The sequence below is a fragment of the Armigeres subalbatus genome, chromosome 1 (genome assembly GCF_024139115.2).
Source record: "Armigeres subalbatus isolate Guangzhou_Male chromosome 1, GZ_Asu_2, whole genome shotgun sequence".
NCBI lineage: Eukaryota > Metazoa > Arthropoda > Insecta > Diptera > Culicidae > Armigeres > Armigeres subalbatus.
The window spans coordinates 256056778-256084016 of record NC_085139.1 but is presented as its reverse complement, the minus strand read 5'-3'; the positions used below and the strand labels follow the sequence as shown (position 1 = coordinate 256084016).

At 45.1% G+C, this 27239-nt stretch overlaps 3 protein-coding genes across 4 annotated transcripts; 1 reads left to right on the top strand and 2 right to left on the bottom strand.

The window, feature by feature from the left end:
• The first annotated feature begins 134 nt into the window (after window positions 1-134).
• LOC134206870 (ectopic P granules protein 5 homolog) lies at window positions 135-22312 on the top strand. Of its 2 annotated transcripts, XM_062682609.1 has the most exons (11): window positions 137-603; window positions 839-1572; window positions 1717-3085; window positions 3148-3449; window positions 3506-4337; window positions 4396-5892; window positions 6996-7322; window positions 7377-7806; window positions 7874-8930; window positions 21186-21584; window positions 21646-22312. In XM_062682609.1, the coding sequence occupies exons 1-11, from the start codon at window positions 574-576 to the stop codon at window positions 22172-22174; spliced, it is 7506 nt and encodes a 2501-aa protein (XP_062538593.1). In that variant the 5' UTR covers window positions 137-573; the 3' UTR covers window positions 22175-22312. The 2 variants fall into 2 exon arrangements, with proteins under 2 accessions (XP_062538592.1, XP_062538593.1); XM_062682608.1 differs by having other exon boundaries at window positions 135-603; window positions 6996-7806.
• Window positions 22226-23128, bottom strand: LOC134206875 (putative lipoyltransferase 2, mitochondrial). The gene has a single exon (XM_062682618.1). The coding sequence runs from the start codon at window positions 23126-23128 to the stop codon at window positions 22442-22444; it is 687 nt and encodes a 228-aa protein (XP_062538602.1). The 3' UTR covers window positions 22226-22441.
• On the bottom strand, window positions 23078-27239 carry LOC134206873 (3'-5' exonuclease). Its single transcript, XM_062682614.1, has 3 exons — window positions 27148-27239; window positions 26246-27079; window positions 23078-23315 (listed from the first exon to the last, which is right to left on the bottom strand). Exons 2-3 carry the CDS (start codon window positions 27065-27067, stop codon window positions 23214-23216), a joined length of 924 nt encoding a protein of 307 aa, XP_062538598.1. The 5' UTR covers window positions 27068-27079; window positions 27148-27239; the 3' UTR covers window positions 23078-23213.

The window sequence follows — 27239 nt, the reverse complement described above, 5'->3', positions numbered from 1 at the left end:
CATATAAAGGTAGTCATATGTGTTAATAACTGTTAAGTGTAGGTTACAAATTATGTGTTTGCTAATTCCGTGCAATCGTTAAGACATAATGAAAAGCATAACTTGAAACGGCGGCGCAGAATCAAAACAAAGAACTTGATTGTTTTGTCTACAAACGAACGGATTCATTCGCAGGCATCAATGTGTTTTTGCTGCTCATTCAGAGAACATTGTATGTTTTAATTGAGTTTTCAAGTGACTGACGATCAAGAAAAGATTTCCTTTCATTCATATTCAGCATTCGAAGTGGTGATTTTGGTTATTTCGTTTTTTTTATTTGGATTGAAACATTGTAGCAGTTATGGCGTAATTTGATCCTTCTTGCGTTCACAGTGTTTGCCCAGTGCAGATTGGTGAATCATCACAAATAAATATAAAAGATAAGCGGACACAGTTTTATATTGCTGCACGCATACTGAGCTGAGAAAAATGGAAGATTAACGAAGCCTCTTCTAACGGGACGGTCAAGTGATATCGGAATTTTACCCAGCGACAAAATTAAAAATCCTTCAAGGAAACCTAGACGACAGCGAAATGGCAACGCTAGAGAAGTCCAAAACAAAGGTAAAGTGGCCATTAGCGTATTTACAATCACAACATGTTACGTAGAATTAGTGCGCATTACAAAGGCTTCCTTGCAATCTCGACATGAATGTCGTTTGATGATTCTCCAACGCTTCCCAGAATTATTAATCCATTCAATCGTTTTTCCGTTGCATTTTGTAAATATGTTATTTAATTATATCCTACTTCTTTCAAAATAATAAATATTACCTGTTTTCTTGACTTATCGCGCTAGCATCGAATTAAGAGCAAACTAAAACCATTAGTTCTGCCAGACGTTCCAGTCGATGCCCTCGACGATGAGGAAGATGCAGACCTCGGTGAACCCGCGGTCGATATCGATTTTCCTAGTACGTCCACCTCGGAAGAAGCTCCAGTGGCTGTCGCTGTGCATGTGGAAGAAGTTTACGACGACGCAGCCGAAGCTGAAGAACGCAATTTGACGAGTAGCGAAGATGGACTTGCATCTGTAGAAGCGATTGCTCCGTCGGCTCCATTATTTGAAGCGGGGGCATCCGCCGTTGAACTCGCTCCAGAAACCAATTATATTAAACAGCCCGTAGCGGTCGCAGCGCTGTATCCGAATCTTCAGGAAATGAGGATCAAAGAAACGGCCACCCTCGATGTGGTTCACAGTCCCGCGAAATCGATGCTACCGCTGAGTCGGGAGCAGTTGGCACAATTCTATCGTGTGGACGGTGAAATGGCGCTGGCGGAGTCATTCGAAGCGGAGTTTCTGGCACGCGAGCTGGACCAGAGTGACCAGTGCACGAACCACCCGCTGTACCAGCTGCTAAGGCGTTACGCCAAGGCTAGGGCCGATTTGAGCCTAAACATGTTGGAATTTGACGCCTTGCGTCGGAAGTGCAAAGTACTGGCCACCGAGCTGTGGATAACGCGGGACCAAACTTTCACCGGGACGAATACCTGCGGTGATGGGAATTTACTGCGGGCGAGCTGTCAGGGAAGGTGAGTCACAGTTTGTACTATTTAGTCGATTATGCTTCATAAAACCTTTTTGGTTCGTAATTTAATCTTACTCAGAACAAATTAGTTTTGAAAGTTAGGATTTCTTGTTCGTGTGCTGAAAATAATATTTTACCCATTCCATAGTGTTGCCGTCCTCCAGCAATCCACTCTGAAAGAGTTCAGCTCCAATCTAAAGGATCTGATGAAGCAGTCGTGCTTCCAATGCAACCAATCCACGTACGATGTGGATGCAACTCGAATAAAAATCGAACAGAAAATCTACGAAACCCTAAACCTGCACCCAATGTTTAGCAATCTTCCGCCCGATGCGCCCGTAATTTTGATGCCTACGTTTGATCCGACCCAACTGGCCGCCGCCATTGGAGAGCTCCGCCTATGCATCTCCATTCTGTTCGCATTCCTCCGCAAAGGCATCACCGACAAGCGCTTCCTGTCGGACGTTCGTAGCTGGACGGTGAAGTTGGTTGCCACCCAACTACGCATCGCAACCGGGCAGGATCATCTGTTTGTACTGTTTCACGTTCTGCGAAGTCCGAGCGGGATCGCAAACTGGGCCACCGCGCTGGTACAGCTGCCCACCGAGGGAGACCTACAATGGGGCAGCTTGGAATTTCAACACATTCTGGTGGTAATGGCCCGGTTGCTGCTGCCGATAAGGAAGCGAAACGAGTTTCTGGAAAAGCTGAAACTGGACATGAACCGTTCGATTGACGTCGTTCAGGAGGAAATGTGGGCGATCGTGGATAGCGACGGGGAAGACTGTTCCGGCTCGGACTCCATATCCGAGCTCAAGGAGGCGGATCTGGTGGCGTTGATCGATCAAGTGCCGTTTGGGAAAGTTTTTCGCGCCTTGGCGACGGTGGATTGTAGGTTGGATGGCAGTCTGCGGTTGGACGAAGAGCTGATACGAGGTACGCATCTGTTGAAGTCGATCGCGTTCGGAAACGTCTTCGTGGAGTTGCTGGGGAATGGGTTGGTGACATACGATTCAGATCGATATCGTCAGTTTGCCAAGAGGTTGGCGCGACTGATAAAGCACACCGTGTTCTACGTGAGTGATTTGTATCGGATATTGCTGGAACGGACGAGGGATATCAACGTAGTGGTGGATAGTTACGAAAGCGCACGAATTTGTTTGGAGTTGGATATGTTTGTGGTACGTGCAGCGCAGTACATCTTTCGATCGCGGAAGATCGGTACATGGCAGTACCTGACGGGGTTTCCCTTCGATCAGCTAAGTGTGGATGCGCTGTGGAAATTATATTACTGCCTGTACTTGGACGAGTTCAACGAGGAGTTGATCACGGCAGTCGATAAGGACTTTCGCGAACTTTGCGTTGGTGAGCATCAGAAGGAGAAATTCCGAAATGGTTTAGTAGGGATGCCTTCGGAGGATCTGTACTATTTGCTGCAGGTGTTTTCCAACATGGCGCTCGCTAGGGAGATTTGCGACATCGAGTTTATACAGACGATCGCGTTGAACCTGTTTGATGTGAGTATCTCAACGTGAATTTCATGACGTTTTGTTCAACTAAAACTTGTTTATCAAATTAGATCGGTTATCTAAACGAATATACCAAAGACTTCTGCTACAAAGCGGTCAAGGATTTATTGTACAATATCGTGTCCAAGCATCCTGCGTTGGTGTCCAGTTTGCTGCAGTCGTTGAAACAGGATGTAACACAAGCAGACCAATCGGCAATGTACGTGTTCAAAGCACTGCCGTTGAATCGCTGGCGGCCGCAGTGGGACGACTTTGAGCTGCTTGCAAACTGGTTACTAAACTATGGTTTCGACGCCATTCAAAGTTCAACTGCACGAGTGATCCTGATCCATTTGAACTACAATTTCGACCAGTGAGTACCCTGCTATTAGATTCACATTCTACTCCTTAACTTATCGACAATTTCAGAAACAACGAGCTGTTCCTACCCCACGACATACACGTTCGAATAGCATGCCTCATTACGGAAGTCTACAGCAAACACGTTCCAGAACTTCTCGGAAACCCACAGGGTCTGGTCGCCTCGGTAAGCAGCCTGATAAAGAACAAAGCCGCGCAGGATCAATTCCTGGCCTGGTGTTGGAACATGATCAGTCTACTGCGGCTCCACTGCATGGACCAGAGTGTCGAGATCATCAACGGGATGATGAAGAACCCGGCACTGATTTTGCGCCACGTACTTGAACTGGAACGCGCTCAACAGATCTACCAAGGGGTGACCGAGAATCGTCCTCTTGCGATCTATTTGGCAATTCTCATCAGCACATGGGGCCATTCAGTGCCGCAAATCTGCCACAAAGGGTTAGAACAAATCCGCTTATTGTTGAACGATCACCGGTACATGGTGGTCGTTCGATGTCTGCAACTCATCACGCCTCTGTTCCTCGAGTGTCCTGATAGTTTGAGTCGTTGCGAATCCTTCAAATCCATTATCATTAGTTTGATGGCAGCGGACAAATATTACGCGCGCTTCACTAAAGACCAATTTCGACCGGAGACCAGCAATCCAGTTACAGAGATGCTCAAATGTATGATCCTCTCGCAAATCATCAACTACGTTCGCTACGGACTGGGATCGCCTACGTTGTTGATTAACATTTGGCTGCAGTGCCTTACGGAGTTGCCGAATTGGACCAAGGATCCAGCGGTTCTCGGATTGCTGGATGCCATGCTGGGGGTCGCTTACCAATTTCCGGATGCTTGGCATTCGATGAAGGAATTCTTTCGGCCTTATTACTCGGTAAGTCTGGTTATGTAACGATCATTGTTCATGATTTCAATGCACGCATTTCTTCTAGCGTTTTGAGGACATCAAAGCGTCCAAACCCACAGGATTGCTCAACTTGCTGGCCTCTAGTCCAAACGACCTGTTTAATACTCCATCCCCGGCCACTGTTTTTCTGTCGATTTTCACTCTGGAATTGGAGTACGAGCTCACGGAAATACAGTCCCGTATCTGGCACGAAGTGATTCGAGGAATAGGTCTTCCCAGTTCACCGACACTCTCCCTGGATACAGCTGTTAAAAAGGCAACCTCTATTCTCGGGTATCCTTCCTTTCCGCCCTCGTCGCTTACCATCTTCAAATTGGCAAACCTCGTGGCGAACTGCACCATCAATAACTTCATGTACCCGATCGTGTGTCAACTCTTCTTCACCCTCTATCTATCACGGATTCCGCTCTCTCCGGATGAAGAACGATTCGTCAACTGCTACGGCGTAGCAGATCGCTTCTACGAGTACAACGTCGGCCTGATGAAGCGCATTAAAAAGCAGCTTTACGATGCCGAATGCTACTACAATTCGGCTTCCGTTGGCGAAAGTGATGAAAGACAGCGTTCCTTCTATAACCACTGCACCCGTTTATTCAAAACCTTCCAACTCTGGTTAGAAGACACCCAGTTGAACAAGATCCGAGTACAGGTCATGGGGCTTCCGCCGCAGTTCGACTGCCATAGATTGGCTTCGATCTTTCGTGGAAATCGTGACCATTGGACGGACTTTATAGACCACCGGGGCATCCGTTCCGACCATCGTGATCTCGCAGATGCTTGGCAAAAACTCTGCTACCGATACAAACCAGAAGTCGTCACCATCGTACCCAACTCTCCGGCAAGATCACTCGCTTCCAGTGTTAGCGTAACGGATTTGCACGATGTTAAGCAATCAATCTTCAAACGACTTGAGGCGTACGATGCACCAGCACCTGCTCCACGCCTGTTCAAGCCTACACCCCTCGTTCCTCCAGTCAAATTCGTATCCCAGTCGTCAAACTCCCTAATTTCCACCCTCAAATCGGACTTCTCCTTGCTGGATTCGTATGCTCGCAAAGAATTCCACGTCATGTACAACGAACATCTACTGTTGGACTCTTACTACCTTGAGCAAGTGCCAAAACTCTACATCACAGAGGACAAATCCCTCTACAAAGACGTCAGCTGTTCCATCAGTTGCACCGAACCCCGAAAGGTCCTCGTACGGTACAAGGTCTCCAAACTAGACAAAAACCTAAGTGGCGTGCTCTCCGAGAACCGTTCGGCACACGACTCTCTGTTGCAACGGGAGAGCAGACTTTCGGATCGGGTCATTATGGCATCCGTACGAATCGATGCCTTCCTTCGGCAAATAGTGGACGCGTACCGGGAGTGCAAACTGGGTGGAGAGGCGAATGTCTGCGTCAAGTTGAACAAAGTGGGATCAACGTTGTTCTACGAATTCGTCGCCAGCATGAACGACTACAACCAACTGTGCCCGCTCACCAAGGAGGTCTGCTCGCTGGGGATCAGTCAGCTTGGGGTAAGTTTGAATTCGTATAATTGTTTGGTAATAAAATTAGATGGTGTTAGGCCATTAGAATGATCATTAGGACAAAAGGTCATTAGGCTGAATGAGAAGTAAGAAGTCTTTTCTTCCTTCTTATTTCTTTCTTCCTAATTTTCATTCTTCCTTATTTCTCCCTCCTTTTTCAATTCTTCCATCTCTCTCCTCTTCCTTTTTTCTTCTTTTGTCGTTTGTATTTCATCTTAGTTTTCCTATTTCTGTAAAATTTCTTCGTTCTTCTTCCTTTCTTTCTTCCTCCTTCTTTCCTCCTCCATATTCCTTTTTTTCTTCCTTCTTTTTTCTTTATTTTTCGTTCTTCCTTATTTTTGACGTCCTTCATTTTTCTTTCATCTCTCTCCTTTCTTCTTCCTTTTTCCTTCTTCATTCTTTCATCTTCCTTTTCCTTCTTTCTTTTATCTTCTCCGTTGTTCTTCCTCCTTCCTTCTTCTTTTTTCCATTTTCCTACTTTTTTTTCAGTGGAAGACTGAATAAAAAAAGTAGGAAAATGGAAAAAAAGAAGAAGGAAGGAGGAAGAACAACTTCTTTCTTCCTTCTTCGTTTGTCATTTTTCCTTTCTTTTCTTGCTTTTTTCTTTTTTATTTTTCATTTTTTTCTTCTTTTTTACATATTTCTTATTTTTCTTCCTTCACCCTTCTTCCTTCTTCCTTTTTTATCTTCTTTCACCCTTCTTTGTTCTTCATTCTTCCTTTTTTTCTTTCTTGCTTCTTCCGTTCTTCTTTTTCCATCTTCCTTTTTTCTCCATTCTTCCTTCTTCGATCTTGATTCATATTCCTCCTTACTTTTTTCATTTCTTCTTTGTTTCACCTTTCTCTTTCTTCCTTTTTCCCTTTTTTTTTCTTCTTCGTTCTTCCATCTACCTATTTTTCTTTCTTGTTCCTCCTTTCTTCTTTCTTCGTTTAGAAATGGTCGGGTTTCGAGTTCGGGTTGGGTACGGCCATTTCTTATTTATTTTTATTGTTATATTACATATTCGTTTTGCTGTCTCATAATTCAAGTCTTATGTCAATAATATTAAAGTCCTACGACTGCTAATTCGATATTTTGTTTGGCACTTGCAGTTTTTCATGCAGGAGAACCAAAACGACGAAGGCATCAAGCTGCTAAACATTGCCCTGAAACGTCCGGATATGATCAATCTGCTGTCGGAGCTACTGGTTCCGGCCAGCTGTCCGCCCCAATATTTCTTGCGGATGTATGAGTTTGTAATCGACTCGCACATCAAACGGCACGACACCCAGGTGCTGTTCGTCATGCTGTCCAAGTTTGACATCGTCAGCTGGATGAATCGCTACAGACCCAAACTGGTGGACGTCAAGCGGCTGGTGGAGCTGATTCTTGGAGGACTGGAGGGATGGAATCAGAAAAACGCCGTGTTGATCCAGGACGTGAGTAGAATTCATTCAAATCTTGTTCTAACAACTTTAACCGGATTTCAACAGCTTCTGCAGCGACACCTGCTACACTTGTTCGAGTACGACTTCCCGGAGCACTACGGAGATATTCTGCAAATGAGTTTGACCGCTTGTTCGCGGAAAAAGATTATGCCTCAGGTTCTGCTCGATCTGCTCAACTCTATGCGACGCCGCGTCAGTTGTCAGCCCTTAACGTTCGGTCTCGGACTGGTGGCGATCAAAGAAGAGTTTCGGAGTTTTGCCACCAAACAAAATATCCTTTCGTACAAAGATCTCATCGATACCACGGTTCTGCTAACCCAACACTTCCAGCAGGAACGGCTGAACCACGGTCTGCATGGGCTGTACCCGATGCATAGCGACTACTGCGAAGTGCTGTCGCTATTGTTGGGATCGGTGGGGCATGGAGCTGTCGTTGCAGCAGTTCACACTTATCCCGGAGTTCTTGCAGATGAACGTGAGTGTGCCACAAATCTACCTGTTTAAAAAATAGATATTAGTATTCTGAATTTTGCATATTTTAGTAATCAACTGGCTGTGGCCATCGTTGTGCAACATGTTCTCCCCATGGCTAACCCCGTACTTCCCGCAGAACATGAAAGGCCAGAAGCAGGTGGCCAACTGGATCCAGCAGATCGCCAGTGACAGCACGATTCTTCCGCCGTGGAGCGAACTGCACGCCGATTCCGCATTCCGCATGGTCAAAGTGTTCGAACACTGTCTTCAGTATCTGTTGGATACATTTCCGTCTAGTAGTGCGCTCCTTGGGCATCTGTTCTACTGGTACGAGTTGAATTTTGCTCATCCGGCATTGCCGCGCTTCGTAGCTGTTCCCATTCACACGAATCTGATGAACCTGGCGTGGGATCGTTTCCGACCGGCACCTGTCCACATCACCGGCTTCAGCAGAATCCTTCAGCAGTTCATTCCGGAAGCGCACATGTTCGTCGGACATATTTTCATCCGCATTGCGTGGACTCCGTGGCTACAGCAGAACATCCAATCCTGGGACTATCAACTGCGCTATCAAATGCTGTCCTCGCTACTGATGATCTTCATCAAGATATCCTACGAACCGAACGCACGCGAGGGACTCAAAATCGTCACGCTACTGCAAGACGCGTGCAACTACCCGTGGCACATGCTCGAGTACCAAGGCGTTGAGGCTGTGTTGGATTGGTTCGTGCTGTCAGCCGAACCGTCCGTCGTCCTCAAGATGCCGTCCGAGGGTGAGGTTGTGGACAGTGCCGTTCTGGATCTACTACAAGTGGCATCTTCGATGAAATTCAACGCTGGGAATCCGCTCGAATCGACGTCCCTGCAGTCGCAAGTTCAAGCCAAGCGGATACTCTACGTGCGGACCACGGTGCGGTTGTTGAACTCTTGCGGGGCCAAGTACCAGAAACTGCTGGGAACGAAACAGGGAGTGCAAGCATTTCACAATGCGGTTCTGGGGCTGTTCAACGTGGTGGAAACGGTTCTACTGCAACTGAAGTCCGTCAAGGACAGGGAGTTCGAGGCGAGAAATTTGGTTGGAGAGGTGGTAGTTTCGTTGCAGTCGCAGAGCGAGCACACATCAAAGTAAGTACATACATGGATTGAATTTATTCTCTTGGTTAGTGTTTTATTACTATGCCTGAAACTCGATTTATGCATATACACAACATGTGACAGATTTAGTTCGAAAAATGTATTGGAGGGTAAACACTTCCTTCGGTGGGATTTGATCGCACAACCCCAGTATGCTAGACAGGTGCTTTTCCTACTAAGATATGAAGGACCTCTCGTCGTCCCCGACAGCGTAGCGGGTACTGATGAAAAAAAATCTAAGCACCAGGTACATAGCCGAACTCTCGCAATCTATTTTCAGAACTATATCTCTCTCGTGTATTGTTTGTACAATGCCAACCAAGTAGAATAAGTATTTAGTATTGTCTGGCTCCTACAGACTTGCTTCATCAGCAAATGCACTCGATGAAGCAGGGTTGTGTAAGGTCGTGCCAGTTGGTCGTCAGATCCTAACCCGACCAGATAAGCGAAGAGAGATCGCCACTCGAGTTCAGTTTATTCAAAGTTAATTGTCTATAGTCCGGGTATTGAGCCACACGGAGTGGTGTACCCGTCAAGCTGCGGAATACGAAGCAGCTCCTTTGTAGCTCAGTAGGGAAAACACCCCAAGTAGTACAGATGTTGTTGAGAAGTTACAGTAACTCATATGTAATCAAATTTGGTCACATTTGAGTTGCTGCAACCAAATCAGTGTGAGTTGTGCTACTCAGGACCCTTCTAGCGTACTGGGGTCGTGGGATCAAACTCCACCGAAAGAAGTGGTTACCCTCCAATACATTTTCGAACTAAAATCTGTCACATGCAGGGTTGGGAAAAATCAAATTTTCAAAAAATCGAAGATGATCAAACTCACCCGCGATCTTACTTTTAAATTATCAAGTGATAAAAACTCGCCAGTGATTAAGAATCGTTTGAAAATCGTATCTTGATTTTAAGCGCTTACCGTTACATTTTGAACACTTTTTCCACAGACAAACAGACATAACACATTGACCATTCACTCATCAAATTCATCGTCGTTCAAACACTAACGACATCTGTTGATTTCAGTTAGTTGGGCAAATCACGAACCAGATGGCGGTAGTGAGCAAACTTCAAACTAGAGCGAATCCTATGCGAGCGCCACGAGTGATCGATTGGCCAACTAATGATTGTTTGAATTGACCAGTAAATCAGTGAACGATGGAAATTTGACGAGTGTTATGTCTGTTTGTCTGTAGAATATATAACGGGACTGTTGTCAATTAGCTGATCATAGTAAAGATTAATGTTTGAATGAAAATTCTGTATTTATTATCGTTTGAGTACATAATTTGAGAAGTTGTCGCCAGCGACAACTCGCCTACTGTTTTCACGTGAAAAGTTGTCACATGAAAATTGCAATCATTATCGTCTGACAATGATTCAGCACAACACTGGTCACATGTTTGCATATGCATAAATCGAGTTTCAGCCAGAGCATTAGTGATTAATCATAGATTTAATCATGATTAATGAATAATGGGCTATTTAATCATTATTCATTAATCAAAACCATATAAAAATATGATTCAATCATTAATCACTAATCGTTAATCATAGAATTTTACATTTAATCATTAATCACTAATCATATTCAGAATTGTTTTGAGTTTAATCATTAATCATCAAATTTAATCATTGCATACATCGCTTTTATTCATTAATCTTTAATCATAATCATTTAATTTTCGTACCTTTCAATAACCCAATTTGGTAAAAATACTTGATAATTGATCAATATGCAAACCATTCAATTTGATTATTCATAAACATTAATCATCTTTAATCATTAATCATACACATATTGTGTCAATATTTAATCACGATCTGTAATCGTTAATCATACTCCAATCGTTTAATCATTTATTGTAATCATAATTCATTATCAAAAAATTATTTAATCGTTAATCATATTCATTAATCATTGTGAAAATGATTAAATCATTAATCATAATCTTTAATCATAGAGTTGAATGATTTAATCATAACAAATTTAATCATTCATTGGAAGCTTTATTCATTAACGCTCTGTCAGACATAGTAATTGATAACCACTCCGAGTGGTTCAATATCCGGAATATAGACTATTAACTTTAAATGAACTCGTGTTTTATGTCTCAGCAGTGTTGTGCTGAATCATTGTCAGACGATAATGATTGCAATTTTCATGTGAAAACTTCTCACGTGAAAACAGTAGGCGAGTTGTCGCCGGCGACAACTTCTCAGATTTTGTACTCAAACGATAATAAACACAGAGCTGTCATTCAAACATTAATCTTTACAAATATCAGCTAATTGTCAGCAGTCCCGCAATATGTTTTATATGACGTTATGGTTTCATGGTAGTAAGGAAAAATAGTTCAAAATGTAACGGTAAATGCTTTAAATCAAGATACGATTGTCAAACGATTCTTAATCGCTGGTGAGTTGTTGTCACTTGATAATTTGAAAGTAAAATCGCGAGTGAGTTTTAATCATCCTCGAATTTTTGAAAATTTGATTTTTCCCAACCCTGTGTCTCAGAGAGGTAAATCGCACAATACATGAAGATGAAACGATCGACGTTGATTAATGATTAGGCTGAGATTCCTTAATTATCTAATAGTACTACTAAATAGTCGTTAAATTAATTGACTTGGACAGCATAGTTCCCACTGCACGATGGGCCACGCCGGGAAATTAGGAGGAAAAATTATTTTCAACTTGAAGATGATATTTTAGGAACAAAGTGTCTTTATAAGTCAAAGCAAAGTCAAAGCTCGTTATTTAAGCTTTATTTCAAAATTTGTTGCAATAGGGTGGTCCCACTACATTTTGAAATATTTTTTTACTTCTCTATTTGTGATTTTAGCATTGTAAGATGTTCTAGAAAGTTGTTCCTTTATTAATTTTGAGGCACTTTGCTGTAAAACCATTGTTGTACGACGTTTGTATCATTTATTATGACAATTTCAAATAACAATGTTAGGGTAACCCTAAAAAAATCAATATTTTGATTGTAATTTTTTAGTTGTAATTTTTATTGAAGACGTTACCTTCTACAAAGTTTTAGAGCAAAAAAGCACGTTTTGGTTACCTACATAACCGAGTGAATACATTTAAGGATTGCAGAAATATCACTGCTTTTGTGGAAAAAATCCTTCTTTTTCAAATGCCTGTATTTTTAAGTGAGAGAAAAAGGGGATCCATTTCTTCCTGGGTTAGATAGAAGAAGAGCTAAGGATTGCTCTGCATATTTTGGAACTAGGGATTTAAAGGGAATTTGAGATTTCTTCGTCATTTTGTAAAATGGGTTTTTGTACGAATAAATCGAAATGATCAGTTCTAGAAGTGTTGTTAAACCGAAAATTCCGCCAAATTCGTTAAAACATAATATTTATTAATTAATGATTTGAGTGTATTACTTCTACGTGAAGTTAAACGATTTACAGTGATATGGAAATGCTAATATCATCTTCCAAACTTAGACTTACATGCTCACGATAGAATTAGAGGCGAAAGTATAGAATTGATAGTTCCGTTAGGATACGGCAGGCATGAAGAATGTTAGAAGGTTGGCGGCATCTATCAATTCAGCTGTTATTGGTCGACGGTACACTGCCTATGATCGCATATTTGTAACAATCGACAAAAGTAGGCATGGGAGAAATGGAACGATGAAGTTTGTAATATGCATAAGTATGCAAATCTCAATGATTTTCTGAAAATTCCCAAAAATTGAACAAAAACTTTATCTAGTTGGAATCTTCGGTAGAAACATTTCCATTACTTGGTATTTGAATGCCATCTATTTTCTAAATTTTTTGTACACAGCGCATGGCGTACCCGCAATAAAGATTTCTAGTGTTACGGTTATGCGGTCACTTTGCGCAATGTTACAAAACAACTTGGTAGTTTTTTGGAACAAACTTTCTCATTTCACCTGGTTAGCTGGAAGAACTAGCAATTTGGAGATGATTCATGAGCTTATCTCAAAATCGACAAAAATGCAAATGTTACAAATATGCGATCATGGGCAGTACAGCAGCAGTGCCTTTCTCTGCTTTGTTCTCTCCGAGGCAGTTATGTTGGTTGCGACGAGACGGACGCATGGAGAAAACAGATCTGTGCAATAAAAATCTTATTCGACTAGATGCTGATTTAGAAATTTAGAGACAGTACTCGTCGATAGAAAATCCTTCCGCACGCGATGGCATATGAGCAAATCAAACCACCTTCCTTTTGCCAGTAAAGATATATCAGCTTCCACACTGATATTCTTCCCTCCCCCTTCATACGGGAGTTTGGCAAAAGGAAGGTCTCTCTAGCATTTCCATATCATTATAAATCGTTTAATTTCACGTAGAAGTAACGCACACGAAATCATTAATTTAGTGTACTACCCTAGGTGGGGGCATCCATCAATTCAGCTGTTATTGGTCGACGGTACAGCAGCAGTGCCTTTCTCTGCTTTGTTCTCTCCGAGGCAGCCAAGTTGGTTGCGACGAGACGGACGCAATGAGAAAACAGAACTGTGCAATAAAAATCCTATTCGACTAAATGCTGATGTCATATTAGAAATTTGGAGACAGTACTCGTCGATAGCAAATCCTTCCGCACGCGATGGCATATGAGCAAGTCAAACCACCTTCCTTTTGCCAGTGGAGATATATCAGCTTCCACACTGATATTCTTCCTTCCCCCTTCATACGGGAGCTTGGCAGAAGGAAGGTCGTGTGATATGTGCCATCACAAACAATGCCCTCCGCTCGCTTTCAAATCGACTTCTATAAAAACATTCTTTATGCCTGCCTTTATGCCTTATGACGGAACTATCAATTCTATACTTTCGCCTTTAATTCTATCATGAACATGTACGTCTAAGTTTGGAAGATGATATTAGCATTTCCATATCATTGTAAATCGTTTAACTACCCGTAGAAGTAACACACACGAAATCATTAATTCAGACATAACACATTGAACATTTACTCATGAAATTCATCGTCGTTCAAACACTAACGACATCTGTTGACTTCAGTTGGGCAAATCACGAACCAGATGGCTGTAGTGAGCAAACGTCAAACTCGAGCAAAAACAATACTCGCGCCAAGAGTGATCGATTGACCAACTAATGATTATTTGAATTGACCAGTAAATCAGTGTACGATGGAAATTTGACGAGTGTTATGTCTGTTTGTCTGTGGTCGTACGATATGTGCCATCACAAATATTACCCTCCGCTCGCTTTCAAATCGACTTCTATAAAAATATTTTTCATGCCTGCTGTATCCTAACGGTACTATCAATTCTATACTTTCGCCTCTAATTCTATCATGAACACGTACGTCTAAGTTTGAAAGATGATATTAGCATTTCCATATCATTGTAAAATATTTATAGTAATCATGAGGCGTACACTTTTCCTCCTAATTTCCCGGCGTGGCCCACCGTGCACTGTGCCGTCAAACATCCAGCGCATAATGTTTTATGCAGCAAGTAGTTGGCGAAGCAGTGACTAATTGAAATTTTCTTTTCTTCGAATAACTTTGCTATTGGTTTGTTATTATAATAGCAAAATGAGTTATTTGCTAGTTTATGTGTTATTATTTTTGCTATTTTAGCAACTAGGGGGGTTTTTAATGAATGATTATGCCCAAATTTGGCCTACACATTCTTTGCATATCAAAGAATATTGTGGCCAAATTTCATAAAATTTGGTCGACAAAAACCCCCCTGATCCGTAGATAAAATGACGCATTCATACACCAAAACAATTGAAAAATATTTGAATCTCGTGATTCAATCGTGGTTCAAATCTGCAGAAAATAGAACGGAGCGTTATACCAGTTTTATTTTTTCGACATTTGACTGGTATAAAAAATGAATCTAGAACAGCTGCTGGGAAAATGAATGTTCCAGATTCATATTCAAACTGACAGTCCCGAACGATTTGAATCACTGCTGATTTTACTCTTGTCAAGAACAAGCAAACCAATCGTAGTAGCTGTAGTCAATAATTAGATCGTAGTAGCCATGAGCTTTGATTAGAATAAATAAAACCAGTTTGCATTATACCGTCACCAGAAGCAGTAGTCTTTTCATTACTCTGCTCGGACTCATTACTCTGGAAACGGAGTTTGTTAGTTTAAAAAAAATTTCACACCGGAGGAAAATGCAAGCGGAGCTGAAGCCTTATCTTTTCGACTGGAGTTTTCGGATGGAGACGTTGTTGGAGGAGCGGCAGCTGATCGATTGCATCCGGAAGGAAGCGGAAGAAATTCCGGAGTTCCAAGTGGCTGCTACGGATACGGTTGCAGAGAAGGCGCAGAAGGAGACAAAACTGGCGGAGCGAAACTTCTGGAAGCACGTTGCAAGTCGTTGCTGGTGGAGAAGATCGCTGATTCGCAGCTGGAGTACATCAAGGGTAAGTCCACTCCGAAGGCGATCTGGGCAACGTTGCAGAATGTGTTCGCGATGAAGGGAATTTCCGGTCAGTTTTACCTACTGAAGTAACTGGCCGTGATGAAGTACAGCGAAGCGGAACCGATGAAAGAGCATCTGCTGCGGTTTGAGCGGATCATCCGGGAGCTTGCCTCAGCGGACATCGTGATGCACGAGCGGCTGGTGGTGTTCAATTTGCTGCAAACCACGCCGAAATCGTTTCAACAGCTGGTGACGGTTCTTGAAACCCTACCGGCAGAACAGTGCATACTCGACTTCGTGAAGGCCAGGCTGCTGAGCGAGAACGTGAAGCGGCGGAGCAATTGCGACATGGAGAGCACGTTGGGTGGTGATTCGGCGTTCTTCGGCAAGCGGTCCAACATCAAGTGTTTTTCCTGCGGAAAAGTGGGCCACAAGAAGTCAAACTGCCCCATGAAAAAGGACACGGACCAACGAAAATCGTCTGGTAAACCGAAGAAAAAGGAAAGGGCCAACGTTGCTGGTTCCGAAGTGGCATTCGTGACAGAGTCGGATGGGGATGTGAAGCGTGAAGGTAAAAGTTTGAGCCTGTTTCGATGGATTCTCGATTCGGGCGCAACCGAGCATATGGTGCAGACAGCGGATTGCCTTCGGAACGTGGTGAAGCTGGACCATCGAGTCAGCAAGCTGAACAAATCCATCTACGGTTTGAAGCAAGCATCGAAGGCGTGGAATGACCAATTTCACGAGTTTGTGTCCAGAATTGGTTTTCGACGATGCGAGAGCGACAGTTGCCTGTACGTCCGTGAGCGTGGTGGCGAAAAGGTGTTTCTGCTGCTATACGTGGACGATATAGACAAGACAAGGGTCTCGCTGCTTTGGCGTGATTGGTGCAATCAAGAAGCTGCTGAAGACGGAGTTCTCGATGCAAGATATGGGTGAAGCGAAGATGTTCCTGGGCTTGAAAATCAACCGAGACGTCCTGCTGGGACGAATGACGTTGGAGCCAGAAACAATACACTAGGTCGATTCTGCGGCGTTTCGGTATGGAGCAGTGCAAGCCCATGTCAACGCCCATGGAAGCGGGCCTACAACTACGGAAGAGCGAGACGAATGAGAAGCTGGACAAGCCGTACCGAGAGCTGATAGGATGTCTCACCTATTTGATGGTCACGTCCAGACCGGATCTCAGCGCATCGGTGAATTACTTCAGCCAGTTCCAGAGCAATCCAAACGAGGACCACTGGGTGCACACAAAAAGGACTTTGCGATATCTGCAGGGGACAACCGATCACGGACTGGTGTACGAACGGTTAGCAGTATCGGACCATCAGGTGTTTGGTTTTGCGGATGCAGACTGGGCGACTGACGTCAACGACAGGCGTTCGGTTTCCGGGATCCTGTTCAAGCTGTACGGAGCCACAGTTATTTGGAGCACTAGGAAGCAAAGCACCGTATCCTTGTCGTCGACCGAAGCGGAGTGTTCCGCTCTAGCAGATGCAGCGTTTGAGGCCATTTGGATCCAAAAGGTCTTAGGTGAGTTAGGAGTGCAAGAAGGGCGATCGCAACTATTGTACGAGGACAACCAATCAACCATCGCGATTATGGAGTCGGATGGATCTTCGAAGCGACTGAAGCACACCGACGTCAAGCTGCATTTTGTGCGTGAGTGTGTAGCCATGAAGAAGCTTTAAGTTCGCTACATTTCAACGAGTGAGCAGCAAGCAGATTTGTTGACGATAGGATTTCCCGTGATGCCGTTCCGAAAGCACTGTTCGAGCATTGGAGTTTTCCCACGATCAGTTTGAGGAGGGGTGTCAAGAACAAGCAAACCAATCGTAGTAGCTGTAGTCAATAATTAGATCGTAGTAGCCATGAGCTTTGATTAGAATAAATAAAACCAGTTTGAATTATACCGTCACCAGAAGCAGTAGTCTTTTCATTACTCTGCTACTCACAACAACTCTAAGCTTTTGAAATTCAACTGTTATAAAAAAATGAAATTAGAACAGCTGCTGGGGAAATCAATGTTTCAGATTCATATTCAAATTTAACAGGCCAGAACAATTGGAATCACTGCTGATTTTGATCTACAAGCAAATCAACAAAGTATTTAGAGATCTGCGATGTTTGAAATTTCTTTGCTTGGATGGACGAATGAAGCATTCAAAGGAGGTCGTATTGCGAAGGATATTTCCTTGCCTAGGGTTTGTAACTACCAATGACGCCCATGCGTCTGTGGCATGGACGTCCGTACGTCCCGAGCCAGCTCACCTCTTCAATGTCTCAGGGTCGGCACAACGTGCTGGGAAAAACTCACCTTTTCACTTAAAATGTCTCAACCTGTAACTGTTTCTTTCAGTGAATGCAAGAAATCAATAGGAAAAGCTAATTATAATCGCCACATCAATTAAATCTGTATTCATTTTCCTTTCACTGTCTTATAATTTGGAAAGCCTAATTGGGTATCTGCTCGAGTTACCTTCAATAATCTGCCTCTGCTGCTGTTGCCACGTGGTTCCCTCGCTTCTAGATGATGCTGGAGCTTTCTTGGCTGGAGCGCTTCACCCGTATCCGGGCTCGAATTCCGTTTGGTGCATTCCGTATATAACGTTTGGCCGCAGTCGTATGTTGACGGACGACCTGTTCAGCGCATCTTGGAGCGGAATCACATCGCTGCAGTTTTTAATTTAAAGGAATTATCTAGCTCACAATCTGTCTTCCCGGTGGCTTAACCGGTGGCTTAACTACACGGACAGTTCTTCGTATCGTCTTAACTTTTGCACCGGAGGATGACCTCTAAACACTAACTGGCCTCAACGTTGGCAGTAAGGAGGTCCAGTTTGCCACCCAGTGGCCACTAAATTGTCTGTTTGGGAATTTATTGGAAGGGTGATAAAATCACTTAGGATAAACTCACTGTCCGTCACGAATCACTACTTCCAGATTTATTAGCGTTCGATCCTCAACTTGCTGAACTACACTTCTGACTATCGCACCGTTTTCTCGCTTCCCAGGAATTTTCTTAAACAAAAAAGACCGACAAGTTGGAAGCCGGTCCTTATATAGCTGTTGGGTAGAATATCGCGTGATCGTCATTCGATACTCAGATTATCATTTCACCCATATCATTCTACACATGATGGTGTGGAGATTTTGGTTTCTACAAACACTCACATGCTTCAGTTGGTGTGTTTCGTCGGCATGGGAATTCTCGAGCAGGGCCAGTAGTCGTATATCGCCGTATAGTTTTTGATGTGCCCTATCGGTACCTGATCTTTCTATCTATTAACTTGAAATATTTCAATTGGCGGTTTAAGGCGATACGGTACAAGTTAAATTTATATAATTCAAATAGAGTTCTTGCAAAATAGATATATTTTAAGTACAGTATTTTTGTTCTTGATTTTCTAGGGAAGCTATCACCAAAAGGGAAATGTTTTGGGTTGAAACATAGGATATGTTACAGGTTACCTCCTCTTAATCTGCCAAACGGCCCTTATACGGCGGTAGTATAGAGGCCGTTTGGCATAAGGTGTGGTGGGGCTCCACAGTGGACTCTGTTGAACTTCTATAAAAAGCTGTATGTATCCACAAGCAGGCTCCGCCAGAGCGACCATGTGCCGCTCAAAGCATACAAGCCTAGGTCCTGGTGTTAGGTACAACTTTAAACAGGAGGAGGTTTGCGCAGGCCCAATAAGCCGCCTTTAAAACCAATAATTTTCATTTTTCGTTTCATTTTTTAATTTATTTAGTCTACATCTAAACAGATAACACTGAATCAACCATTTGACGCCACAATACACGGTTCGAGGTCGTATCTCTCCATACTCGAATACGCCCCCCCCACTGGTCTGCCCACCTCGCTCGCTACGTTCCACGCCGTCTCGTACCTGCCGGATCGGAAGCGAACATCATCTTTGAAGGGTTGCTCTCCGGCATTCTTGCAACATGCCCTGCCCATCGTACCCTTCCGGCTTTAGCTACCTTCTGAATACTGGGTTTGCTGTAGAGCTGAGCGAGCCCAGCGAACTTCCCACGAACTCATTCACTAATTGTGACAGACGACGGAAAATGATCTGGGATATCACTTTGTAGGCGGCATTAAGGATGGTGATCGCTCGAAAGTTCTCACACTCCAGCTTGTCACCTTTCTTGTAGATGGGGCATATAACCCCTTCCTTCCACTCCTCCGGTAGCTGTTCGGTTTCCCAGATTCTGACTATCAGTTTGTGCAGGCAAGTGGCCAGCTTTTCCGGGCCCATCTTGATGAGCTCAGCTCCGATACCATCCTTACCAGCTGCTTTATTGGTATTTAACTGTTGGATCGCATCCTTAAATTCCCTCAAGGTAGGGGCTGGTTGGCAGACTGACGCAGTCATTTCCTCCGCTGCCTTGACTTTCACTTCATGTACTCTCAGCGGCATTAAAATGTTCCTCGTAGTGCTGCTTCCACCTTTCGGTCACCACACGTTCGTCCGTCAAGATGCTCCCATTCTTATCCCTGCACATTTCGGCTCGCGGCACGAAGCCTGTGCGGGATGCGTTCAGCTTCTGATAGAACTTGCGTGTTCTTGAGAACGGCAAAGCTGTTCCAGCTCCTCGCACTCCGCTTCTTCCAGGCGGCGTTTCTTCTCCTGAAAAAGCTTCCGTCTATAACGTTCCACGTTATGCGGGATACCTTGCTGCAGGGCGACCGCCCGCGCTGCGTCCTTCTTCTCTAGAATCTGTCTGCACTCTTCGTCAAACCAATCGTTCCGTCGACTTCGTCCCACATAGCCGACATTATTCTCCGCTGCGTCATTAATGGCTGCTTTAACTGTATTCCATTAGTCTTCACCCCATCGAGCTCACCCTCTTCCGGCAACGTTGTCTCGAGATGCTGCGCGTATGCAGTGGGGTAGTACAGTAGTAAAGGGGCCCTCCTTAGCCTAGTGGTAAGATGCGCGGCTATAAAGCAAGACCATGTTGAGGGTGGCTGGGTTCGATTCCCGGTGCTGGTCAAGGCAATTTTCGGTTTGGAAATTTTCTCGACTTCCCTGGGCATAAGTATTATCGTGTTAGCCTCATGATATCCGAATGCAGAAATGGTAACTTGGCTTAGAAACCCTGCGGTTAATAACAACTGTGGAAGTGCTGAATGAACACTAAGCAGCGAGGCGGCAATGTCCCAGTGGGCAGGGTTTGCAGAAATCGCTCTCAATAGATAACGAACAACGATAAACGAGAGGCTTTAGAACCGGTGCCCCCCGCAATTGGGTCTTAGTAGAAGAAATTTATCATGGCTTCTAGCCCCCCAAATCAATTCATTATCGTAACAGCTACCGAAATACGTCTCTCATGGTATGCTACCTATCGAGAGTGTATACAGACATGATAGAAGAGAGATTTTCTCTTTCTCCTTCGAATTCAAACCCTGCCAGTGGAGGGTGTAATACAAAGAAGAAGAAGAATGTTGATCAAAATTATTGGTGGAACAGTGGATTATCGAAGCAACAATCTCTTTTCACTTGGGAAATCACGAATTCGGAAATTGCAGTCCAGGTTAATTTTTCTGTTAGTGAGATTTTGACAGTATGGATGAAATCTTTCCAGAACGGAGAACTAGTTAAGGATATTGACTTTAGTTGGCATCGTCTGTCCTCAAGAAAATGTCTTCTTCACACAGCCATGTAAAACAGGTTGAAATACATCCTCAGAACGAGTGCCCCGCGTTTTGGGCTTTCAAAAAGAAATGTATGATAAGGCATAACCTCCCGAAAAAGTTCTTTATCATGACGGCTTGCGGCTTCAAGTTTTCCTTGTTGTTTGTAGAAAGTATCTAATCCCTTTGTTCCCTTCCAGACTGTTCATCGAAGCCATTGTGCTGTGGACGGAGAATTGTCGAACCAGCGATAGCTACATCATTCCTTCGGTGCTGGATGCCGCCGGAATGTGTAAAAGTTTCTCCTGCAATATGTACCTGTTGCTGGAGGAGATACTGTTGCACTATTTTGGCAAATCATGGCTCGGTCAAGTCACCAACGGAGGTGAACCGGTTATGGATGCCACGTGGACGAAGGCCTTGCACAAGGTTGGACTGCGAACTGTGAAGGGATTTGACGAAAAGATGTTGACAAAAAATAGGCATCTGCTTGTGCTGCATCTGTTGATGGTACAGAGGCTGCAGGAAGCTGGTAGCAGCGGTGAGAAGACTATTGCTCTGCAGAAATTGTTTCGGATGCTGGAGGACGTGAAAGTGAAGTAAATACAACGAAATGATCCCCTTGGTGTTAGCAAATAATAATTTTATCTCCTTTTTAAGCGATCAAAACGAATCAAAGCTGATTCTCCTCTGGAGCATGATGGTGGTGGTCGGAGTGGAGATTATGAAAACGTCATCCAACGGCCAAAATCTTCTGCTAACATTGGCTCGCTATCTGCAGACTTGTTCCAAGGAAGCCGAGGGTTGGGGCGAGGGACTCCTCGGTGCCATTGGTATCCGTAAAGACGGCATCAGCATTCGCCGAAAAGTGATTGCCAAGTGTTTGTCGTGCATCGTGTTCCTTCTGTTCGGGGATGATTCTGACAAAGCGCTGGAAGCGTCAGAATCCGGACCGCCTTCAATCGACAGCACCAATCGGTGCAAGGAGTATGGCCAAGCCATGGGAGATCTTAAGCAAACGTTGGCCAATAAGCGTTACGGCGATACGCATATCAAAACGCGAGCGGCGATCAATCTGATTGAAAACACGGCAATGATCGCCAATATTGGAGAAAATGTTTGTAAAATTGTTCGACTGTTTTGCGACGAACACTTCTTCCACTCAGTTGAGGAAGTGTGGCGCTGTTGAATTTAAGACTTGATTTTAGAAGAAGAAATTTCTCTACTACATATACTTGGGTAGGTAATTAAACTTAGAAACGTATCTAAAGCTTTATTCGCAATATACAATATAACGATTGGCTTTTTCGGCTGTGACGTATCAAAAGAGTCGAGCATTTTTCTTTTCGAAACAATGACATTCCCTTAAATACCCTTGAAAACATTCTTAAATTAGGAGTACGCGTCAACTTATTCTACGTTAGTGTCCTGCAGTGTTTGGGGAAGCCTTACAATTCTATTCTATCTGCTCCATAATCTCGCGTTGTCTATCAGAATCTAACTCTACCAGATCGCACTCTAGTACATCTCGAAAACTTTCCAAAAACTTCTCCATAACCGCTCTGACTTTCATTTCCCGACTAAGCTCCACACTCAAGGATGTAACCCCTTTTCCTTCAATCCCACAAGGAACTATATGCTTGAACCAGCTCAAATCGTTGTTACAATTCAACGCCAACCCATGGGTCGTGACATACCTACTCGCATGAATTCCGATGGCGCAAATTTTGTTATCTCCTATCCAAACTCCGGTGTCCTCCGTCGCTCCTGCCTGCAGCCCATACCGTCGACACAATTCGATCACCGTCTTTTCGATGTGGCAAACGTACCACCGGACGCTGGGTTGGAAGTTTTTCAGATTCAACACCGGATAGACGACCAGTTGGCCCGGACCGTGGAACGTGATTAGACCGCCTCGATTGGTTCGGAAAAAATCTGCGCCCAGCGCCTTTAGTCGTTGTTCCTCTTCTGGACCGTAGGATTTGGTCCGGATTCCAACGGTATAGACGGGATCGTGCTCAGTCAGGATCAGTACATTCGGTTTCTCTCCGTTGAAAACAAGTGAGGAGATCGTCTTTTGCAGGTTCAACGACTTTTGATAGCTTAGCTTACCGGCTCGTAGAATGTGCACCACTCGAGACATTGCTCGATTTTGTTTGATCACCTAAAATCTATGATATGAAACAAAAACTTAATAACTAAATCGTCAAGGTATGTGACGCAAATGCTTATTCTGCTGTTGACGGATTCAGTGCGAGATCCAGCTCCAGTTGTTCTTGTTCCAACTTTTGCTCTTTTTCCTTCAGCTTGAGGTACATTTCCTGACCGATCTGTAATCGAAACCAAAGGAACATGCACCTTGTTATGAAATCGAAAAATACTGATGCTGATAACAACGCAGAGTGAGTGATTCGTATTGAGTGAAATGAGTGTTTTGTTTATATAAATTTTAGTACTACGAGCATCCGAAATGAGCGACAATAGACACGGTAACGAAAAATCAAACAAAATCCACCACCCCATTTGAAATCCAGCGAGAGAGACGTCCTTTTTTCAACGAACGTGGTAGCCTCACGATATACGCATGCAAAAATTGTAACTCGGCTTTGAAACCTCGCAGTTAACAACAGCTACTGTGGAAGTGCTTAATGAACACTAAGCTGCGAGGCGGCATTTTCAATCTAGGACAAAAATCCCAAAAGCATGAGGATTGCTACGTCCATCCGACTCGGGGTCCTCCAACTCGGGGGCAGCAGGGACTTTGTCCAAGGGCTTGACGATCCCTCCCCATGACCACTGCGAGTTAGACCGGGACCATCGTCCCTAACCCCTAATCCAAAGGCGTCAAGCGAGAAATAATAAGCTAGGCCTTTAACGGAGCCTGTGGGGTACCTGGGCACCCTCCACAGTAATTGTCCCTTACCGCGTCATGCTGGGCTCTGCTCTGGTGTGGTGGACCTCTTTTCCCGAGCAACTCGTGGGACCAAAATGGAAAACCAAGTCAATTCTTCAATTAGTGGTAGTCGAGGTCTACCCAGACTGAGGCCCAAGGATTCGCGAACTCGTGCAAGGTCGAATCGACCGAAGGCGTGCCAGCGAAGACGGTGGTACCAAAGTCTACCCAGACTGAGGCTCAAGTATTTGCGGGTACGTCGGGGGTGACTGCTCCAACGGAGCAGACACAAAAACGGGGGAGACAGTCTCCAGGGGGGCCGCTCCAAAACGCGGTGGTTTACTACCCCGAACAAGGGTAGTGGGGCTGGGAAGCTGAACCCCGGCCAGGTACCTCCAAAACCGGGGGAGGAAGGACCTGGAAAGGTCCGTCCACCCAGGAAAGACGATGGTAAGGGGTTACAGCAGGCTGAAAGCTCTCAGCCGCCCCAGACCATGGAAATAGAGGGGGATGACGCCTCCTGGACCCTGGCCAAGAACAAGAGGAAACCGAAGACGTCAAGGGCCGAAAAGAAGGCCCAGGCGAATGAGGGTAGCAAGAAGTCTAGGGTAGGCGCCAATCGCTCCAGGGGCGATGCCCTAGTCATTACGGCGGATGAGGCTAAGTACTCGGACGTCTTGAAGGCGATGAGGAGTGACGTCAAGCTCGGTGAACTCGGCGCCGACGTACGTCGAATAAGACGTACCCGGATGGGCAAGATGATCCTCGAGCTGAAGCGGGGCGTCTCGTAAAAGGGCGCCGCCTACAAGAAGTTGGCGGAGGAAGTCCTAGGCGAGACGGTCAAGGTGAGGGCACTCACGACGGAGGTGAATCTAAGGGTTAAAGACCTGGACGAGATCATCGAAGTCGAAGAGCTTGTCACGGCACTGCGGCGACAGTGTGAAGTGGAGACGCCCACCGCAGCCGTTTGGCTACGGAAAGGTCCGGCAGGGACGCAGGTAGCATTGGTTCGACTATCTGCAGCGGACGCTTCCAAGGTATTCAAGTTAGGGAGCGTCAAGGTATGCCCTGTGGGCATATACGAGCAACCCGAAGTTTGCTTCAAGTGCCTGGAACCGGGGCACAAGCAATGGGACTGCAAAGGCCCTGACAGAAGCAATCTCTGCCGACGCTGCGGATTGGAGGGACATAAGGCACAATGCTGCACGAACCCTCCCAATTGTTTGATTTGTTCCATTTGTTCCATGGGGGGTTCGAAGTGCCCGGCGTTTAAGCGTGCTGCAAATTCACAGTGCAGGTAACGCAGCTGGCTTGCTCGGCCTCGCCCGAGTGTTTGGTGTGCGCAGGTTTAGAGGAAACGGCGGAACACGTGTTGTCCGTATGCTCACGTTTTCGCGCAATGCGTGACCACATGTGGTCTGGACACTACCCCGGACAACCTAGTTCGGAGGATGTGTAAATATGAAGTTGGCTGGAACGCCGTTTTATCGGCTATCGCCCAAATCGTCTCGAAGCTACACAGAAGGTGGCGCGTGGACTCAAGGATGGCTAGTTCAGGCGCAAATAAGAGGTGGTCCAAGAAATCGGAGTCGGCTTCATGGGTCATACCGGTGGTCATGCTCTGTGGTCGAACTCGATCCTTTTATCGAACAAGTGGCCGCGCGAAGAACATGGTATCGTCGCTTTCGCGGCGTCGGTCAACCGGGCGGGTTCCGAGCCCGAGGACGGAAAGGGGTCCTCGTCAAGGCTGGGGCAGGCGTAGGCACCGCGTCGGCAAGTCCCTCTGTGTGCTGGCGAATAGGCCCTATCGCAGAGAGGTCAATTTGGGGTGCACGCGGCATCATCATTCTTGATACCAGTCGTGCAGAGGGAAGCAGGCGCGAAGTCGACCCTTCCCACCTTCCGAGGACATAGGGCGTGGTAAGGCCACCTGGAAAGCCGGTAACGCGCTGGCACGATACCATGGTGTTCTTCTAAAAAAGCGAGTTACGATGTTCGGTGCTGCAAGGACACGCACTGGCCCCCTTTGAAGCATTACTTTCTGGTTGTACCGAAGGGACTATGGGCTTGGCGGCAATGGAAACGGTTTAGCGGGTCGGGGATGTAGTCCTGCCTCCCTCGTTTGCTGTTGGAGGTGATCCCTAACCCCGCACTTCCTGGACAACCCAGGATGTCTGTTGAGCAGATTCCCCCTCCATTGCTTAGGAAGAAAAAAAAAGAGGCCTCCGACTCAGCGACACCCTCATAAGTACCACGGAGTTGGATATTTTTGATCCTAAACGCGGTAAGTTTGCAAAAATGTTGGAAATTGTTCTCAAAAATGGGTATGCGAGTGTAAACTTAGTCTAGCAGAAGAATCATACTTACATAAACATCAACCGCCGCATACATCTTTTGGTCATCGCTCAGCGGCAGCACATGCCACTTGCTCATCCGGACCTTCTTGTTCTTGTCCACTCGCAGGCGACAAACTTGCAGCACCAGCCGCTCCATGCTCCACAACCCAGTCGAACCGTGAATCCGATTGTACCACGCACCCAAATCCACACACTTCTCTATCATTTGATCCGCATTCGCTTCCGGAAAGTCTCGCGCCAACTTTCGGAAATCGTTCTTCACATTGACCCCGTGCAGTTGGACCCGCGGGTGATTCAACAGCTGCAGCATCGCTGCCGGAAGTTTCTTCAAACAAGACAACTGAAACAGATGACAAACGTCCGTTTGAACGCACAACTGCATCAGTGCGGTTCTTCCTGGTCCGGTCTGGAAACTGAACGGCCACTCGAGATCGAACGCAATCGGCACCACCGGATGTTCGTTCGCCGATGTGCTTTCAACCCACTGGAACAGCTGGTCGCACGCAAAGGCCATGTCCCGCATATCCGTGTAATAGCGAATTTCCCCTTTGTACTCGATGAAAGGGACGTCCTCAATGTTCAATTGGATTACCGGTTCCCGTTTGGGAATTTCATCCGGAATTTTGAAATTGCTTCGTAGCCTTCGACGAGGAGTATCCTCCTGGTCCTGATTCTGCTCTTTTTCTATTTTAGTGGTGGGTTTTGAACTTTCGTTTTCATCTACCGCATCGACATTGGTTTCCTTCTCCGATAAAGCAATCCTTTTCCCTGCTACTGGAACAGGTGAAAGTTCCGCGTCTCGCATCCATAAGGGTAATTTTCTTTTGGACATTTTAACAATCCACTAAAATAATGAAAATATATTTAAAATCATATCAATTTAAGCATTTTTGGAAGCCGAAGAATACTAACCGCCAGATAAACAAGTCCACTAACTAACGCGCGCTTTATTTTTTTTTGTCAGATCCCATCAGCTCGTGAGATCTGAGAGAATACCAAAATCC

Excerpts from the sequence above, each read along its gene's own strand:
- LOC134206870 (XM_062682608.1), top strand. The coding sequence starts at position 574 with ATGGCAACGCTAGAGAAGTCCAAAACAAAG. Across the intron at positions 8,931-21,185 it reads CAGAGCGAGCACACATCAAA|ACTGTTCATCGAAGCCATTG; the intron begins GTAAGTACATAC and ends GTTCCCTTCCAG. Across the intron at positions 21,585-21,645 it reads CTGGAGGACGTGAAAGTGAA|CGATCAAAACGAATCAAAGC; the intron begins GTAAATACAACG and ends CTCCTTTTTAAG.
- LOC134206875 (XM_062682618.1), bottom strand. The coding sequence starts at position 23,128 with ATGTCTCGAGTGGTGCACATTCTACGAGCCGGTAAGCTAAGCTATCAA.
- LOC134206873 (XM_062682614.1), bottom strand. The coding sequence starts at position 27,067 with ATGTCCAAAAGAAAATTACCCTTATGGATGCGAGACGCGGAACTTTCA. Across the intron at positions 23,316-26,245 it reads ATGCGGCGGTTGATGTTTAT|ATCGGTCAGGAAATGTACCT; the intron begins GTAAGTATGATT and ends TTTCGATTACAG.